The following is a 19,345-nucleotide window of genomic DNA, read 5'->3' as shown; positions in this document are numbered from 1 at the left end:
TTTTTTCTGTCGCTTTGAGTTTTGAGGAGCCTCCCAGCATTCATTGCTCATCCCTCATCAACTGTCAAGGAGCCTCCCAAAAGAGGCAATCATTTATGTTTACATTCAATCAAGAGGGTAACTAGGGTGAGAGAGGACTACTCAAGGATAAAGCAGAAAGCTCGTGCTTAGAGTTAGAGAACGTGGATGAGGTCCTAAATGAGTGCCTTGCATAAGTATTCACCAAGCAGAAGGTTGTGCACAACAATGTGATCATGTGGGGTCAGGCATTTTGGGGTCACACAGTTAGTAAACTTAAAACACCAGCCTTCATTGAGGGGTCAGTGGTGGAAAGGGTGAGCAGTTTTAAGTTGCTGAGCGTCAACATCCCTGGGGATCTATCTAGAGCCCCTCAAGATGAAAGCAGACCAACAGCTCTACTTCAGTGGGAGCTTGAAGTGATTTGGGATGTCACCAAAACTTCTACAGATGTAGAGTGGAGAGTTCTGACTGTTCCTGTCACCACCTGGTACAGGATCACATGTAAATTCCGCTAGTTTCCTCTTAGACACAAGCCTCCCCACCATTGGGAACATCTTCAAAAGCCGGTGCCTCCAGACATTCATCGGTGAGGACTCTCACCGTCTGGGACATGCTTTCTTATTACTATTATCTGGGAGGGGAGACACACTCAACAAATCAGAAACATCGCCTTCCCCTCCACCATCAGATTTCTGAGCATTCTGTGACACTGATAATGAACCTGATCTTGATATCTGCTGGTGCTGGGCCCCTTGAAGGTGGATAAATCCCCAAGGCCACCTGGGACATGACCCAGGTTCTTGAAAGAGATTGCTGGGGTTTTGACCAAGATCTTTGTGTCTTCTTGAGCCATGATTGAGGTCCAGGTGGACAAGAGTTAGTCAATAAGGGAAATAAGGATAATCCTGGAAACTATAGACCGGTGATGGACAGGATGAACACTCATTTGGAGGAACAGGGATGACTGGGGACAGTCAGTGTGACTCATGACGTATTAATGATTGAACCTTTTCAGGAATTGATAAGGGTGATTGATTCGGGGTAGAGCAGTGAGCGTTGTCTTCTTGGAATTTAGTAGGGTCTTTGACAAAGTCAAAGCTGATCCAGAAGATTCAGATGCATGGGAATCAGAGTGATTACCCTTTTTGATTCAGAATCGGTTTGCCCTTAGAAGTCGGAGGGTACTGGTCAATGGAACCTATCCTGGCTGGAGGTTCCTGACTAGTAGTGTTCTACACTGGGACTGGACTTGGATAAAAACACAGATGGAGATGGGGTAGTAAGTTCACTCGAAGTGCTGCTGTGGACAGTGTAGAGGATTGTCAAAGGACTTTGAGGACATAACGAGCGCAGTGGATGGAGGGGAACAGATGGATGTTATTTACTTGGTTTTCCAGAAAGCGTTTGATAACATGCTGCATAGAAGACTCACCCATAAGATAAGGATGTGTAGATTTGGGGGTGATGTATTAGCATGGACAGAGGATTGGTTAACTAATAGAAAGCAGAGAGTTGGGATACATGGGTGTTACTCTGGTTGGCAATCAGTGGTGAGCAGTGTGTCACGGGTCTGCGCTGGGCCTTTAACTGTTAATGATATACATTAACGAGTCGACCGAGTGTAGTGAATCTAAATTTGCTGATGATACTAAATTGAGTGGAAAAGCAAATAGTGCAGCAGAGACGGAGAGTCTGCAGAGAGATATAGATAGGTTAAGTGAGTGGGCAAGGGACGGCAGATAGATTACAATGTTGATAAATGCGAGGTTATCCATTTTGGAAAGAAAAATGGAAGAACAGATGATTATTATTTATACACTAACACGAGAAAACCTGCAGATGCTGAAAATCCGAATAACACACACACTCAAAATGCTGGAGGAACTCAGCAGGCCAGGCAGCATCTCGGAAAAGACAGAACAGTTGTAGACAATGGCGTTTAATCCGGGCAAGTCTGAGGTGGTGCACTCGGGAGTCAAATGGAAAGAGGACAGTTAACGGCAGGACCTTCAACAGCGTCGATGTTCAGAGAGATCCAAGTCTACAGTTCCCTGAAACTGGACGCAAGAGTAAGGAAGGTGGTTAAGAAGACGCACGGCATGCTTGCTTTCGGTGGTCGGGGCACTGAATATACGAGTAAAGCTCTGGTTAGCCCAGATCTGGTCGCATCCTTACAGGGAGGGTGTGTGTGGGGTTGGGGGGGGGGGGGGGGGTAGCTTTGCAGAGGTTCAACAGGATGCTGCCTGGACATGAGGCAGGAGGAGAGGTTGTTTTCCCTGGACCGGCTGGGGGTGGGGGTAGAGACGCGATTGAAGTTTAACAGGTTATGAAAGGTACAGACAGGGTAAAACAGTCGGCATCTTTTCCCACGTTTGAGATGTCTTAAGGGGCGAGGGGAAGAGTTTCAGAGATGCACGGGGCTAGTTTTTTTTTTACACAGAGAGCACGAGTTATTTCTGCGTGGAGAAAATGGAGTGATTTGAATCACCTACAGGCAGAAGTTCTTTAAATTTAATCTGGAATCATGTACAGCACAGGCATCGCGGGCCGAAAGGCCGGTTCCTGTGCTGTACTGTTCGGTGATCTAGTTAGCATTGTAGGGGTTAACACAAGCCTTCGGGGTACAAATGGGTACGGGAACTGTTCCAAGATCTGGGGCTTTGATGAAAGCTCTTCGAGAGAAATCCAAAGAACCTTTCTCTTTAACATCAATCGAAATCTCAAACAGCTTCTCAAACACAAGGCTCTCACTTCAAACGATAGCAGCCCCGGGAGAAGGTGGCAGAGAACGTCTCCTTGGAATAGACCCAGTCCTCTCTCACGCACACCTTCGCCCGTGCTCGCTACCGAGTGAGTATACGAGTAGATACCAGACTGGGGTGAGGGGAGAGGTCGGCGTGTCCGTGGCCAAGGGTGGAGAGAGGACGGTGTGTGACGGTCTACGGACGGGCGAGCTGGGAGACGAGAATGGGGTGTCCAATGACAGGTCCGGGGGGGTGGTGAGAATGGTCTGAGGGAGTTGGATGAACATCACATTTTCCCTTCCCTCGCCTCTCTCTTCCCCCCCCCCCACATTTATCTTTCCTCCCTTTTGCCCCCTCCTCTCCAACTCTCACCCCTTTCTTTACCCGCTTCCACCTCTACCTCTTTCCTCCCCGTCCCTCTCTCACCTCTCTTGCTCCCACCCTCCCTCACCCACGCCCTCTCCTCTCACTCCCGCTCTTGCTCCCTCTTCTCCCAGTCCCTCTTTCTCCTTTACCCTTTACCCATCCCGCTTCCTCCCTCCCCCTCCCAGCCTCTCCTCGTCCCTCTCTCCATCCCCCTTTCTCTTTCTTCCTCCCTCATTTCCTTCTCTCCCGACCTCCCACACACACAGCTCCCACAGACGAGTCAGGCAGCTCCTCCTCCCACCCCCTGCTCCTCTTAAACAGGGAGCAGGTGATGCCTCGCTCAGTCTGCCTGGGTCGGTCCTGCACCCGCGAGCAGACCCTGGGTAATTGCGCCGGCGAGACAGAGAGACGGCGGACGTCTCTGCCACAGTCTCGGAACAGACCTACATGCTCCCGGTGCCGGGTTGGGGACAGACAGGAGAGAGGGTACTGATGCCGGCGGAGGACAGGTTTCTCCGCCTTGGGGCTCGATCCGCTACTTGTTCCATCCTGAGGACTCGGGTCCTGGGACACTGATTGGCTCCTGAGAAGCACCCTCTTTCTACTTCTTCCGCTCCCCATCTCTTCCCCTCTCTCTCTCTCTCTCCTTTCCATCTTACTTCACCTCTCTCCTCTTCCCCCTCTCTCCCCTTTATATCCCTGTCACCTCTCTCTCCCTCCATCTTCTCTAACATTGATACCCACTCTCCACGTTACCCTCAATTTTGCTATTTTACCCTCTCTCCCTCCTGCTGGGTGCTCTTCCAGAAAGACCAGCGATGCAGTTTGAACTCCAGCTTGTGATCTTCATCTATGTTCGGCTCCAAGAGTCTTTTTCACTGCAGCACCGAGGTGAGTCTCTCCGTACACACGAGTCAGACACAGAGTAAATCTCTCTCCACACTGTCCCGTCACTCACTCCCGGGGTCAGACACAGAATAAATCTCCCTCCACACTGTCCCGTCACTCACTCCCGGGGTCAGACACAGGGTGAATCTCCCTCCACACTGTCCCGTCACTCACTCCCGGGGTCAGACACAGTAAATCTCCCTCCACACTGTCCCGTCACTCACTCCCGGGGTCAGACACAGTAAATCTCCCTCCACACTGTCCCGTCACTCACTCCCGGGGTCAGACACAGAATAAATCTCCCTCCACACTGTCCCGTCACTCTCTCCCGGGGTCAGACACAGTAAAGCTCCCTCCACACTGTCCCGTCACTCACTCCCGGGGTCAGACACAGGGTGAATCTCCCTCCACACTGTCCCGTCACTCACTCCCGGGGTCAGACACAGTAAATCTCCCTCCACACTGTCCCGTCACTCAATCCCGGGGTCAGACACAGAATAAATCTCCCTCCACACTGTCCCGTCACTCACTCCCGGGGTCAGACACAGGGTGAATCTCCCTCCACACTGTCCCGTCACTCACTCCCGGGGTCAGACACAGAGTGAATCTCCCTCCACTCTGTCCCGTCACTCACTCCCGGGGTCAGACACAGAGTGAAGCTCCCTCCACACTGTCCCGCACTCACTCCCGGGGTCAGACACAGAGTGAAGCTCCCTCCACACTGTCCCATCACACACTCCCGGGGTCAGACACAGAGTGAATCTCCCTCCACACTGTCCCGCACTCACTCCCGGGGTCAGACACAGAGTGAAGCTCCCTCCACACTGTCCCATCACACACTCCCGGGGTCAGACACAGAGTGAATCTCCCTCCACACCGTCCCATCACACACTCCCGGGGTCAGACACAGAGAGAATCTCCCTCCACACCGTCCCATCACACACTCCCGGGGTCAGACACAGAGTGAATCTCCCTCCACACTGTCCCTTCACACACTCCCGGAGTCAGACACAGAATAAATCTCCCTCCACACTGTCCCGTCACTCACTCCCGGGGTCAGACACAGGGTGAATCTCCCTCCACACTGTCCCGTCACTCACTCCCGGGGTCAGAAACAGAGTGAATCTCCCTCCACACTGTCCCGTCACTCACTCCCGGGGTCAGACACAGTAAATCTCCCTCCACACTGTCCCGTCACTCACTCCCGGGGTCAGACACAGAATAAATCTCCCTCCACACTGTCCCGTCACTCACTCCCGGGGTCAGACACAGGGTGAATCTCCCTCCACACTGTCCCGTCACTCACTCCCGGGGTCAGACACAGTAAATCTCCCTCCACACTGTCCCGTCACTCAATCCCGGAGTCAGACACAGAGTGAAGCTCCCTCCACACTGTCCCATCACACACTCCCGGGGTCAGACACAGAGTGAATCTCCCTCCACACCGTCCCATCACACACTCCCGGGGTCAGACACAGAGAGAATCTCCCTCCACACCGTCCCATCACACACTCCCGGGGTCAGACACAGAGTGAATCTCCCTCCACACTGTCCCTTCACACACTCCCGGAGTCAGACACAGGGTGAAGCTCCCTCCACACCGTCCCATCACACACTCCCGGGGTCAGACACAGAGTGAATCTCCCTCCACACTGTCCCTTCACACCCTCCCGGGGTCAGACACAGGGTGAAGCTCCCTCCACACCGTCCCATCACACACTCCCGGGTCAGAGACAGAGTGAATCTCCTTCCACACTGTCCCTTCACAGCCTCCCGGGGTCAGACACAGAGTGAAGCTCCCTCCACACTGTCCCATCACACACTCAAAGGGTCAGAATCAGGTTTAATATCACTGGCATATGTTATGAAATGTGTTGTTACGTGGCAGCAGTATATTGCAATACGTAAAATCTGAATTATTGTAAAAATTATATCTACGAGTTAAATTTAAAACTTAGTGAGGTAGTATTCATGGGTTCAATGTCCATTCAGAAATCTCTTGACACAGGAGAAGAAGCTGTTCCTGAATCGTTGAGTGCGTGCCCTCAGACTCCTGTACCTCCTCTCTGATGAGACGAGGGCATGTCCTGGGTGATGGGGGTCCTTATTGATGGATGCTGCCTCTTTGCGGTTTTGCTCCCTGAAGATGTCCTGGACGCTGGGATGTCCTGACTACTGTTCGTGATGAAGCTGACTGAGTTTACGACCTCTACAGCTTATTTTTCTATGGACCCCCCCCCCCCCCACACACACACACACAATACTAGGCGATGATGCAGCCAGTCAGAATGCTCTCCACGATATATCTGTAGAAATTTATCCATGTCTTTGGTGACATACCGAATCTCCTCAAGCTCCTAACGAAATATAGCCCCCCCTCCCCTTCACCATTCCCATTTCCCTCTCACCTTATCTCCTCAGCTGCCTATTACCTCCCCCAGGTGCTCCTTGCCCTTCCCTTTCTTCCATGGTCTACCCTTCTCTATCCAATTTCCCCTTCTCCAGCCCCTTTTCTCTTCCACCAATCGACTTCCCAGCTCTTTACTTCACCAATTCCCCCACCCCTCCCGGTTTCACCCAGCACCTCCCCCATCTTCTTACTCTCGCCTCAACTTCTTTCTCCAGTCCTGATGAAGGGTCTCGGCCTGAAACTCTGTCTGCTTACTCTTTTCCACAGATACTGCCTGGCCTGTTGAGTTCCTCCAACACTTTGTATATGACGCTGATGCTTGGATTTCCGGCATCTGAAGATTTTCTCTTGTTATTGAAGCATAGTTGCAGTCTTGCTTTCTTTGTGACTATGTCAATATGTTCGACCCAGGTTAGATCCTCAGAGATGTTGCCACCCGGAAACTTGAAATTGCTCACCCTCTCCATTTCTGATGATCCCTCAATGACGACTGGTTCATGTTCCCTTGTCGTAACCTGTGTGAAGTCCACAATCAATCCTTTGGTCTTACTGACAATGAGTGCAAGGTTGTTCCTGCGACACCACTCAACAAGCTGATATATCTCGCTCTTGTCTGCCTTCTTGTCATCATCTGAAATTCTGCTGACAGTAGTTCTATTATCAGCAAATTTTCAGATGGCATTTGAGCTGCGCCGAAAAATAGTCCCGGTATAGAGAGATTTGGCTAAGCACACGTCCATGTGGTGCGCCAATGTTGATGATCAGTGACGAGGAGATGCCTTTTCCAATCCACACAGACTGTGATCTCCTGGTATGGAAGTCAAGGATCCAGTTGCAGAGAGAAGCACAGTAGCCCAGGTTTTGGAGTTCTTTGATCAGACCTATAGGAATGACTGTATTAAACACTGAGCTGTAGCTAATTAACAGTTGCCGTAGAGTGAAGCTCCCTCCACGCCATCCCGTCACACACTTCCGGGGTCAGACAGGGTGAAGCTCCCTCCACACTGTCCCATCACACACTCCCGGTGTCAGATACAGAGTGAAGCTCCCGACGCGCCTCCGGTCTTCAATTCTATTCTGTCCTGACTGTAGTCATTATTCCTGTCTGGGTTTTACGTGCAATGGTAGTCAGGGAGTTGGTGTTATCTGCTCATGGTCACAGTGTTGCTGTCTGTATCAATTTGCCTGTTGCTCCTACAGCGTCCATTCCTTGACACCCATTCTCAGCTTGTTAATGTTACAGACTCTCTCCCGTACTCTGATAACCTCACGGAACTGCCGGAGAAGAATTCCACACAACTGTCCCGTGATCCAGTCAGAATCCCTGCACAAAGAGGTGGGTGTCTCCGGGGGAGAGATGGTACTCTCTAGGAAGGAGGCAGCATCAGAGACGGGAAGGGGCACGGGGAGAGAAGAGTTTGCAGAGATGGGGAGGGGTGTAGGGAAGGCTCTCTCGTGCGCAATCTTTCTCGCGATCCCTCTCCCGGGATACCCCGCTCTCTCCTGTGCGCTCCCTCTCCCTCTCTCTCTCGTCCTGGTGTGATTCCAAATCCGGTGGATATGAAGATGGGAACCGTGCCCGATGCTCCTGGTGTAGGTCTGACCCAGGGGGATATGGAGACATGAACGGTGCATGGTGACGCCGGTGCGGGTCAGTCACGGGAATCTCTGGTCTGGCTGATCTCCCGTCTCTCCAGGAGTCTCCGAGTGTTTCCGGGTGAATGGAGCCGATTACCGGGGCGACCAGGACCAGACGTCTGTCGAGAACGGGAAGCGGTGCTTGTACTGGAACGAAACGCGCCAGCACGCTTACAACACGCGTGTGTACCCCAACGGGGAATGGGGGCTGGGGAATCATAACTACTGCCGGTGGGTATCATGATCTCGCTCGCCACTTCCTCCACCGTTCCCCTCCTCTCCCTACCCTCCCACCCCCTTCGTTCCTCTCCTCCCCACTCCTCTTGCTCTCCTCCTTTCCTTCCGCTCTTCTACTCCCCATTCCCCCTCACTCCCGTCTCCATTCCCCCTCTGCTTCCCCTACCTATCTCCCCTCCACACCACAACCTCCACCCTCCTCCTCTCCCCTCCCCTCCATTCCTTTACTCCCCCGCCCTCTCATCTCTCCTAGTCATCCCCTCCCCATCCTATCCTCCCAACCCCACCCCCTGCCCCGGCACTGCCCTCTCCCTATCTCCCCTTTCGCTTCTCCCTCCCTCTCCTTACTGTCCCCTCATTCCTCCTCACCACCTCTCAGCGCTCATTTCCTCCACCCCCAACTCTCCCTGGTGATATCTTGCCCTCCCCCCCCCCAGCACCCTGACTGTCACCCCATACCCGGTGTGGCAGGAACCCAGACCGTGATGTACAGCCCTATCTCTCCCCCACCCCTCGAGGCTGACGGGCTCTCGTCCCTCCCTGGTGTGGTAGGAACCCGGACGGTGATGTGCAGCCGTGGTGTTACATCTCGGAGAGCGAGGAAGGCATTTACTGGAAGTACTGCAACATCCCCAGCTGTACAAGTGAGTACCTCACATCGTGGTGCACGCTCGCTGACCCACTCTCCCCTTGCGCGCTCACGGATGCATCATTTCCGGCTTCCCGGTTGGCGATCGCACATCCACCCATGCACTAATTCCCTGCACACTCACCACTGCACTGATTTCTACACACTTGCCAATACACTGAATTATTTTCTCACTCACTAATCTATTACTCTCTCACCAGTGCACCCATATCTTCTTACTAACGTGTACATTTCTTGCACACTCGCTAACGATTGGTTTCTTGTACACTTGCCAATGCACTGAATTTTCGCTCATCAGGGCACTAATTTCAGGCACGCTCTTTTACACACTATTTTTCTTGCATATTTGCCATGCACTGAATTCTTACTCACTGGTGCACAGAATCCTCGCACACTTGGCATTGCACTATTTTCTCCTTGCCAGTGCGATGATTTCCTCTCACCAAGTGCACTGGCACCCTAACTGGGCACCGGTTGTGTGCACACTCACCAGTGCAGTAATTTCTTGCACATACTCACAAACGTGCACATTCCCGGAACCCTTGCAAGCACACTTCTCTGTGCACTAATTCCCAAACACTGTCGGCTGCACCAACTGTCGCACGCTAGCAAAAACTCCAATTTCTCCATGGAAATGCAAGAGTGTCTGGCACAATCACTCATAAATGTACTAGTTTCTTGCGCACCCAATGCACCATTCCCTGCACACTCTACGCACTAGCCTCCTGCTCTTACTCACGTGCACCCCCTGTTGTGAATGCCCACACCCCTACCGGGCACGCAGCCCGCTGCCAGTTGGACCGCCACTGACCCCGCCCATCTCTACAGTGCCAGGTTACGTGGGCTGCTTCGTGGACACCGGGAGCCCGGCGACGCTGAGCGGCAGCAGCGGCACCTCCACTAAACTCACGGTCCAGGTCTGCGTCCGGTTCTGCCGCAGGAAGGGCTACGAGGTAGGTAGGCTGTGCCTCGGACTGTGGGGGGTGGGGGGCCGCTTGACCACCTTGTACGCATTATCACTTCCCCCTGTATGCACGCTCGCCGGCAGTGCATTCGCGTACACGACCCCATGCATTCTCTCCCGTGTGTCTGCAGCCTCCCGCACACATCTTCCTGCGTGCACACTTGCTGGCGTGCAAACAAATCCGTGTGCGAATGCTCGCCAGCTCTTCTGCGACCGGCGCCCCTCTGCACACCCGCTTTCCTGCCCTGTCTGTGCGCAATTCTTCATAAATTGTATTTATGAAATAGGATTTCTATATTTTCCTGCAAGAAAATTATTCTCAGGGTTTTTATTTGGTGACATTATATGTATTGTGACTTGGACCTCGTGGGTGCCTGTAGCCAGTGCCCGCGTTTGTACTTTCCCGTGGTCCTCCCTGACTCGTATCGGCTCGCGTTGTGTATGTGAGCGTTGGGGGGTGCTGAGAGAACGGCCCGGGCAAAGTACCCTGCTGCCACACCTCCTCCCTGTCACTGGCGAGGGGCGCCCCCTCCCCCGGCTTTCCAGTGGGGTGTGAGCAGAGACGGGCGTGTGTGAGTACGTCTGTCTCTGTGTGCGTGCATCCGCTTTGGTGTGTTTTTTGAGTGTGCATCTTCGTGTGTGTGTGTGTCTGCCAATCGTTCTGCGCCGTGTTACTCTCTCCGTGTGTACCCGGGTGCTGAGTGTGCCAGGGATGAGGGTGAGCAGAGACCCCAGCCCCGGGATCCGTAGGAGGGAATGGGTAACGGGGACGAGTTTGTTAGATCCAACTTGGTGCACAGCACAGGAAGGGAGGGGGGACGGAGAGGGTGTGGTGAGTCAGAGAGGTGATGTGAGGAGGGATCCAGCACTTCACGATCCCTCAGAAGGGTAGGCGGGAGGGGGGGTGGTGTAGCTGAGTCAAACCACCAGATCTTCACCACCGCCCCCTCCCATCTTAGCTGGCAGGACTGGAGGCCGGGTACGCCTGTTTCTGCGGTAGCAGGGCGGACCTGCGCGGACAGAGACGGACCAGCCTGCTGGAATGTAACCAGGTCTGCTTCGGACAGTCCAGCCAGCTGTGTGGCGGCGACGGGCGTCTCGGGGTCTACGAGGGTGAGTGTGAGGGAGCGAAGGGGGGAGGATGGGGAGAGGGGGAGGGGAAGGGAAAAGGTCCTAGAAAGGGCAAGTCTTTCTCAGGGAGGAATGGGAAGGGGAGAAGCAGAGGCTCGAGGGAGAGGGGAGGGTCACAGTGGATTGGGAAGTTGAGGGGGAGGGGAGGGTCTCAGTGAATTGGGAAGTTGAGGGGGAGGGGAGGGTCTCAGTGGATTGGGAAGTTGAGGGGGAGGGGAGGGTCACTGTGGATTGGGAAGTTCAGGGGGAGGGGAGGGTCTCAGTGGATTGGGAAGTTGAGGGGGAGGGGAGGGTCACTGTGGATTGGGAAGTTGAGGGGGAGGGGAGGGTCTCAGTGGATTGGGAAGTTGAGGGGGAGGGGAGGGTCTCAGTGGATTGGGAAGTTGAGGGGAGGATCACAGTGGATTGGGAAGTTGAGGGGGAGGGGAGGGTCTCAGTGGATTGGGAAGTTGAGGGGAGGGTCACAGTGGATTGGGAAGTTGAGGGGGAGGGGAGGGTCTCAGTGGATTGGGAAGTTGAGGGGGAGGGGAGGGTCACTGTGGATTGGGAAGTTGAGGGGGAGGGGAGGGTCTCAGTGGATTGGGAAGTTGAGGGGGAGGGGAGGGTCTCAGTGGATTGGGAAGTTGAGGGGAGGGTCACAGTGGATTGGGGGAGGGGAGGGTCTCAGTGGATTGGGAAGTTGAGGGGGAGGGGAGGGTCTCAGTGGATTGGGAAGTTGAGGGGAGGGTCACAGTGGATTGGGAAGTTGAGGGGGAGGGGAGGGTCTCAGTGGATTGGGAAGTTGAGGGGGAGGGGAGGGTCTCAGTGGATTGGGAAGTTGAGGGGGAGGGGAGGGTCTCAGTGGATTGGGAAGTTGAGGGGGAGGGGAGGGTCTCAGTGGATTGGGAAGTTGAGGGGAGGGTCACAGTGGATTGGGAAGTTGAGAGGGAGGGGAGGGTCTCAGTGGATTGGGAAGTTGAGGGGGAGGGGAGGGTCTCAGTGGATTGGGAAGTTGAGGGGGAGGGGAGGGTCTCAGTGGATTGGGAAGTTGAGGGGGAGGGGAGGGTCTCAGTGGATTGGGAAGTTGAGGGGAGGGTCACAGTGGATTGGGAAGTTGAGGGGGAGGGGAGGGTCTCAGTGGATTGGGAAGTTGAGGGGGAGGGGAGGGTCACAGTGGATTGGGAAGTTGAGGGGGAGGGGAGAGTCTCAGTGGATTGGGAAGTTGAGGGGGAGGGGAGGGTCACTGTGGATTGGGAAGTTGAGGGGGAGGGGAGGGAATGGGCAGGATAATGGGAGGTAGAGGACCAGGAGGGGGAAAGGAGAGGATGAGGAGAGAGAGAGCATTGTGAAGGGATGGGGAGAGGAGATTGGGAAGGTGAGGGGTGAGCAGTGAGGATCGGGAGAGTGGAGGAGCATTCCTTAACCCTCCCTTCTCTCCCCCAGTGTCCGTAGGGTCATGCGGGGGAGATCTGCGCTCCCGCTCTGGGGTAATCTACTCCCCGGAATACCCGGATACCTACAAGCCAGACTCGGAGTGTTTCTGGGACCTGCGGCCACCGGGCGCCCAGGCCATCGAGCTGGACATCCGGCTGTTCGAGCTGCGAGAAGGGGGCGACCAACTGGAAGTGCGGGAGGGGCGGACGGGCCGGCTGCTGGCCACCTTCGTGGGGGGAGGCTCCCCCCTGGGAACCCACCGCTTCCACACCGGCTGGATCCGGCTCCGGTTCCTCTCCAACTCCGTCCATGAGGGACAGGGATTCGCACTGGTCTACCGAGGTGAGATCTGGGGGAGGCTCACTCGTTTCAGTAATCCCACCCCTTTCACTCCCTCGTCCAGCCCCCACCCACACCCCTTGGCTCCCTCACAGTGTCAGGGCCCTCCCTCTTCCCCTTCACACTGATCTACAGATCTGAGGGGGGGGGGAGAGGCTACCTTGCTCCACACAGCCCCAACCTCCTGACCCTCTTCACCTCACCTCTCTCCTCCTTTATCCCCCTCTTTACCTCTGTTCCCTTTTCCCTCTCGCTCTCTCCCCCACCGTCACTTTACACACTCCTGGGGTCAGGCATGGAGTGACGTTCCCTCCACGCACTCCTGGGCCAGCCTCAGAGTGGAGCTCCCTCCACACCATCCCATCACACACTTTCAGAGTCAGCTACAGGGTGAAGGTTTGGGTTTGACCCCTGGCCCCAGTCGTACCAACCTGCCTTTGAACTTTGACCCAGGTCTGGAGAACGATGACGTCAGAACATTGACGGAGGCTCCGAGATCCTTCTCCATGGAGACCGAGGGGTTAGAGACCGGACGCTCGAACAGGATGATGACTGGAATAGCAGGTATGGGGATGGGGGAGTCACTCCTTCCTTCCCCTCCCCCAGGAACACCGAGCAGGGTACTAGATGGGGCAGAACGGAGGTTGTGGAATGAGGGTGGAGGGGGGAATGAAAGAGAGAGTAGGGTTAAAGGGAAGGGGACGGGAAAGAGGAGGGGCTGAGGCAGGAGAGAGAGGAGGGTGTGAGTGAGGGATGGTAGGGAGTGAGCTGTAGGGAGGGAGGGGGAGTGTCTGCAGACACTGGGAGCTGCAGCAACACCGGATTCACCAAACGCCCAGAGGGATGAGCTGTGAGCAGGGAGGGAGGTTCCCTGGATTGGGTGGGAACCCGGGTGTGGTCCTCTCTTGCTGAGTTCCGCTGCCTTTCTGCCATTCCTTCCTTTGGCTGTTGCGAGAGCGTTGTTTGGGGCGGGTAGGGAGGATCATCGGGAGGGGGGATGTCTCCTCCCAGGTTCTGACTCCCTCCCATTTCTCTCCTGTTCTAGCTTGGGCCTTGTACACAGCCGTCACTCTAACAGGCATCATTGTCCTCGTCACAGTGTGTCATCTGCACAAGAGGTAAAACACACCATCCTCTCCTGCCCTGCCCCCCCCCCAGGTCTGGGCATCAGACTCACTGTCCTCTCCACCCTCCCCCCCCCGGGAGCAGGCAACAGGCACACTGTCTTCTCCTCCACTCTGGGAACTGGGCATTGGACAATGCCCTCCCCCCCCCCCCCCCCCGGGACTGGGCATTGGACTCAATGCCCTCTCCGCCCTCTGGGACTGGGCATCAGACTCAATGCCCTCCCCCCCCCCCGGGACTGGGCATTGGACTTAATGCCCTCCCCCCGCCCCGGGTCTGGGCATCGGATACACCATCCTCTCTCCCCTCTGGAAGTGGGCTTTGAACTCAACATCTTCTCCTCTCTGGGACTGGGCATTGGACTCATCGTCCTCTCCCCTCTCCCTGGGACTGAACATGGGACTCACTGCCTTCTCCGCTGTCTGAAACTGGGCATTGCACTCAATGCCCTCCCCTCCCCAGGACTGGGCATCAGACTTAATGCCCTCCCCCCGCCCTGGGTCTGGGCATCGGATACATCGTCCTCTCCCCTCTCCCTGGGACTGAGCATGGGACTCACTGCCTTCTCCGCTGTCTGAAACTGGGCATCGGACTCAATGTCCTCTCCCCCCTTTGGGACTGACATTGGATATACCATCCTCTCCCCCTTTTGGGACTGGGCGTAACACACTGTCCTCTCCTCTATCTGTTATTGTACATCTATCTCTTCCCCTCCTCCCTCTGCGACTGAACATTGGACATCTGTCTCTCCCCTCACTGCCTTCTGCCTGTGCGATAACCCTGTCTGTTCTCGTCCACTGATGTTTCTCTCCCCTCTCTCCAAACACCCCTTCCCCCAAGCACCTGCACTCGAATTCAGCAGAAGATGGCGTTGGGTCTCTGGACATTGAGAAGGCAGTCGGATCTTGGCACTGGCCACACTCCCAAAGGCTGGGCAGTCACCTACAAGCATTCAAGAGTGGTCCTTGTGGGGCCCTCCACAGCCCAGAGTGTGGGGGCTGATTTGGCCTGTCTGGACACCCTCTCCAGCTCCTCTCTCAAATCCCTCCTCAACAGCAACTAGATGCCCCCTCTCTTCCCTCCAGGACATTGATATCTACGGTACCCCATTATCTCCCTCCCCTTCCACTCTCCCGTCTCCTCCACTGTGGGAGAAACACTCCAAGCTGCCTCCCCACCCGAGAGAGGTCTGTGACAGAGAGAGGCACACAGAGTGTCTCGCAGAGGTCTCAGTGGAGGGGAGGGAAGAGGAGAGTGTTCTGGAGCCAGGGTGGGTGGGGGAAAACTCCTGTGGTGGGGAGAGGTTTGGAGAGAGAGGTTGATGCCATTTGGCCCTAGAGCATCAGAGGCCGTGGAGGTGGAGGGTATTGATGTGGTGCAAATGGAGGACCTTGCGAGAGGCACGGTCACATCGAGGACGTGCGTACCTGTGACCTGCTGTTCTCTGATAAAGATCCAAAATCAGACATTGCATCAAATGTACAACGTTCTAAACCCGAATCTGAATCAGGTTTAACTTCACAGGCGTATGTCGTGGGATGTGTTATTTTGCGGCAGCAGTACATGAAGATTAAAAAAACCCTATAAATTACAATAAGAAATTAAATTAAAAATAGGTAGTGCAAAAATGAGAAGATAAAGTAATAGTGATTTAGTGTTCATGGGTTCCTTATCCATTCAGAAATCTGATGGTGGAGGGGAAGAAGCTGTCCCTGTCTTTCTCCATGGTGGTGGTAATGAAAAGAGGGCACATTGTGGGTGATGGGGTCCTTAATGACGGATGCCACCTTTCTGAGGCATCACCTTTTGAAGACGTACTCAGTGCTGGGGAGGCTGGTGCCCATAATGGAGCTGTCTTGAGCTTACAACTCTCTGCAGCAATTTCCGATCCTGTGTAGTGGCCCCTCCAACTAGACGGTGGTGGAACAACAACAATCAAACACAAGTCAGGTAGAAATGTTACAATAAAGAATACCATTAGAACTAGTCCACCCAAGAGTGAAGTGGTCACAGTGTTGCTGTACTGAGGTACTGATGGCGGTTATGCCGGGTGGTTCAAGAACCAGATGATTGAAAGGAGGTTGCTGCTCTTATCCTGATGGTGTGGAACTTCGGGCTTCTGTAGATGGGAGCTGTGAGAAGATGGCATGGCCTGGGTGTTACACGAGCAAAGCGGTGGACAAACCCAGGTGCAGAACACGGGTGCGGAGGCAGAATCAGGAGGCGCTCTTGATGTAGCCAGCGTGGAATCGGTATCCAGGAACGATGCTGGACTTAGAACAGGCAGTCCTAAGAGCCGTGAAATGAGGTTACTGACGCCGGAGTCGACCAACAAACTGGCAGCTCCTTGTTGTGATCACAGGGTCTTTATCCTGCATTTTCTGATGGAAAGCAGGTGTGTGTAGTTAGTGGAACCTGGGAATGATTGGAAACTAAACAAGGGGATTGAGGCCCAAATCCTGAGGAAAATAGCCAGGTGGGGGATTGCCAGAAGGGACCGTGACACTGATGGTGGGGATCTTTGATAATGGACATTGGTGCTTTCTGTTTAAGCTTATGAAGTTTACTTTGAGAGGGTCAGGGATTCTGTGATACTTGTATTAATTAAATGGACACCAGATTTGAGGTAATCGCGGGGTCCTAGTTTTGGGAATGTTTCTTCTCGTTGTGTCACTTGGCCAAGGCACCGATGTTCTTCTGGAATTATTATGAATAAGCTGCTGCTTCCTGAGGCTTCGCTGTAAATACTGACGGTGGGGAGGGGATGCACCCATTACTCTCTGCAGCTTCTTACACTTCTGCATGTTTCAATTGCTGTGCAGACCGTGAAGCCACCAGGACACTTCCAACAGTGCAGCTTGTTAGAGTTCGGTGATAAACCAGGCCTCCTCAACCTCCTCGGCAGTAGGCTAGATCATCAGGGACTTTTTCTGTGCGGTCAGAGTATCAACCACAAGAGGGAATTCAGTGGATAGTGTGCTTCCTCATTGCCCAGCAGGGCAGATGGTAGAACATCAGGGCCCTGGGGTTTGTTGTAGAACAGAGAGACCCAGGGTACAAGTGCGTGGTTTCCTGAAAGTGAAGTCACTGGAAAGGGGAAGAAGGTGTCTGGCTCACTGGCCTTCACCGTTTGGAGCATTGAGTACAGTGGTTGGGATGTCCCGTTACAGCGATACATCAGTGAGGAATAGTATGTGCCGTTCGGGTCACCCAGCAATATGAAGGTGGAGAGGGTGGAAGAAAAATTCACCAGGACATTCCCGGGGCTGGAAGGCTTGAGTTGTAAGGGGAGACTGTGCAGTCTCGGCCTGTTTTCCCTGGAGCAAAGGGAACTGGAGGGGTGACCTGACAGAGGTTTATAAAATCATGAGGGGTGTAGATGAGGAGGGTGGTCATTTTCTTTTTTTCTCTCTCTCCCCCTCTCACCCCATTCCTCTCTCTGTCCCCCTCCCCCTCTATCTCTGTCCCTCTTCCAGAAGAGGGGAGTCCAAAACTAGGGGGAATGCTTTTTAATACTTTAATACTTTATTGTCGCCAAACAATTGCTACTAGAGCATACAATCAAAACAGCAATATTTGGTTCTGTGCTTCGTGCTCCCTGGAGTACAAATCGATAGTAAGTATAATAAAAAATTATAAATCATAAATAAAAAATAGAAAAGGGAGAGTAAGGTAGTGCAAAAAAACCGAGAGACAGGTCCGGATATTTGGAAGGTACGGCCCAGATCCGGGTCAGGATCCGTTCAGCAGTCTTATCACGGTTGGAAAGAAGCTGTTCCCAAATCTGGCCGCATGAATCTTTAAGCTCCTGAACCTCCTCCCGGAGGGAAGAAGGACAAAAATGTGTTGGCTGTGTGCGTCGTGTCCTTGGTTATCCTGGCAGCACTGCTCTGACAGCGTGCGGTGCAAAGTGAGTCCAAGGACGGAAGATTGGTTTGTGTGACGGTCTGGGCTGAGTTCACGTGAATAGGTTTAAAAAGGCAGATTGTTCCCACAGAGGGTGCTGGGGATATGAAATTAGCTGCCAGAGGGAGAGGTAGGCTGTGGGTTTAGGGAGAGAGGAAGGTGATTTAAAGGGGGACCTGAGGGGTGAGATATTTCATACCAAGTGTGAGTGACATTTGAAATGAGCTGCCACAGGAGGTGGTGGAATCTGATGCAGTCACTGCACTTGTAATGAGCTCTTCGGGCCTGTGTGGGGCGCAGGAGAGCTTTAGGCGCCGAGGCTTTTCGAGCACCTGAATTGGTTAATCGTTTAGAGTTCATTGTGTTTTTCTCAAGCGATTCGCTCTTTGTAACGTGCTGTCCTGGTGCTTTCTGTTTAAGCTTAAATTTATTTTGATAGGCTTGGGGAGTCTCTGTTACTTGTATCATTTAAGCAGACGCCCAATTAGCGCCAATCATGGGGTCCTCACTTTGAGAATGTTTATTGTCGCGGTGTCGCTTGGCTGAGCCAAATTTCTTTTGAATTATTATGAATAAACTCTTGCCACTGTCTCTACAACGGAGTCCGTCTTTCCTCCGCCTATGGGTTCTGATATTGTCAGCGCACATCGTGACAGCGTTTAAGAGGCATTTAGACAGAAACAGCACGTAGAAGGGTAGAGTCGGAAAACTGGTGAAAGGGATTGGGAGGGAAGGGGTCAGTATGGACATCCTGGGCAGAAGGGCCTGTCTCTGAGCTGTACAATTCTGTAATCCTACTGCTTTAGGAGAGATAGGTAATGGACCCCTCCTCTCTCACTCAATACCTGGAGAACTAAATCAGTATCAGGTCACTGACGCGTCACAAAATTTGTTGTCTCGGAGCAGCAGTACAGTGCAAAATATAAAAATTTATTAGTAATCTCCGGACTACTTCCGGGCTAGTGCAGGTAGAATGGGGTGAGTACAGATGAATGAGTGGCTGAGGAGATGGTGCAGGGGTCAGGGCTTCAAGTTGTTGGCTCATTGGGGGGGAGAAGTGACCTCTACAGGAGGGATGGGTTGCACTTGAACTGATGGGGAACTAATATCCTGGCCGGGAGGTTTGCTTGTGCTGCTTGTGAGGGTTTAAACTAGTTTTGAAAGGGGCCAGGAACCGGAGACCCAGGTAATTAAGGAAAGATTCAGACCAGAAGGTGGATGTCAGGGAAACTGTTGAAAGGCAAAATTAAAATAATAGACATGATGGATCAGATAGTTTGAAACGTGTATATTGTAATGCTAGGAGTATTCTGGGTACAGGTGATAAACTTAGAGCATGTTTCAGTTCAAGAAACTTATGATGTTGTAACCATTACTGAACCTTGGTTGAGAGAGGGGCAGGAATAGCTGATTAATATACCAGGTTTTTGAAGTTTTGTTCCTGCCTGAATCTTGAAAAATATTGCAAGTTAGTTTTTCAAACTTTTTCCTTATTTTTTTTTAAAAGTCAATTT

At 53.3% G+C, this 19,345-nt stretch overlaps 1 protein-coding gene across 1 annotated transcript; it reads left to right on the top strand.

Moving 5' to 3' along the window:
- Nucleotides 1–3,519: 3,519 nt before the first annotated feature.
- Nucleotides 3,520–18,546, top strand: LOC132383119 (kremen protein 2-like). Its single transcript, XM_059953921.1, has 10 exons — nt 3,520–4,022; nt 7,673–7,765; nt 8,127–8,298; nt 8,857–8,948; nt 9,782–9,906; nt 10,877–11,030; nt 12,471–12,803; nt 13,254–13,364; nt 13,846–13,918; nt 14,766–18,546. Exons 1-10 carry the CDS (start codon nt 3,950–3,952, stop codon nt 14,986–14,988), a joined length of 1,449 nt encoding a protein of 482 aa, XP_059809904.1. The 5' UTR covers nt 3,520–3,949; the 3' UTR covers nt 14,989–18,546.
- Nucleotides 18,547–19,345: the final 799 nt, after the last annotated feature.

Source organism: Hypanus sabinus, chromosome 29, assembly GCF_030144855.1.
Source record: "Hypanus sabinus isolate sHypSab1 chromosome 29, sHypSab1.hap1, whole genome shotgun sequence".
Taxonomy (NCBI): domain Eukaryota; kingdom Metazoa; phylum Chordata; class Chondrichthyes; order Myliobatiformes; family Dasyatidae; genus Hypanus; species Hypanus sabinus.
The sequence above is the reverse complement of the archived record's forward strand: the minus strand, read 5'-3'. Positions and strand labels throughout refer to the sequence as shown.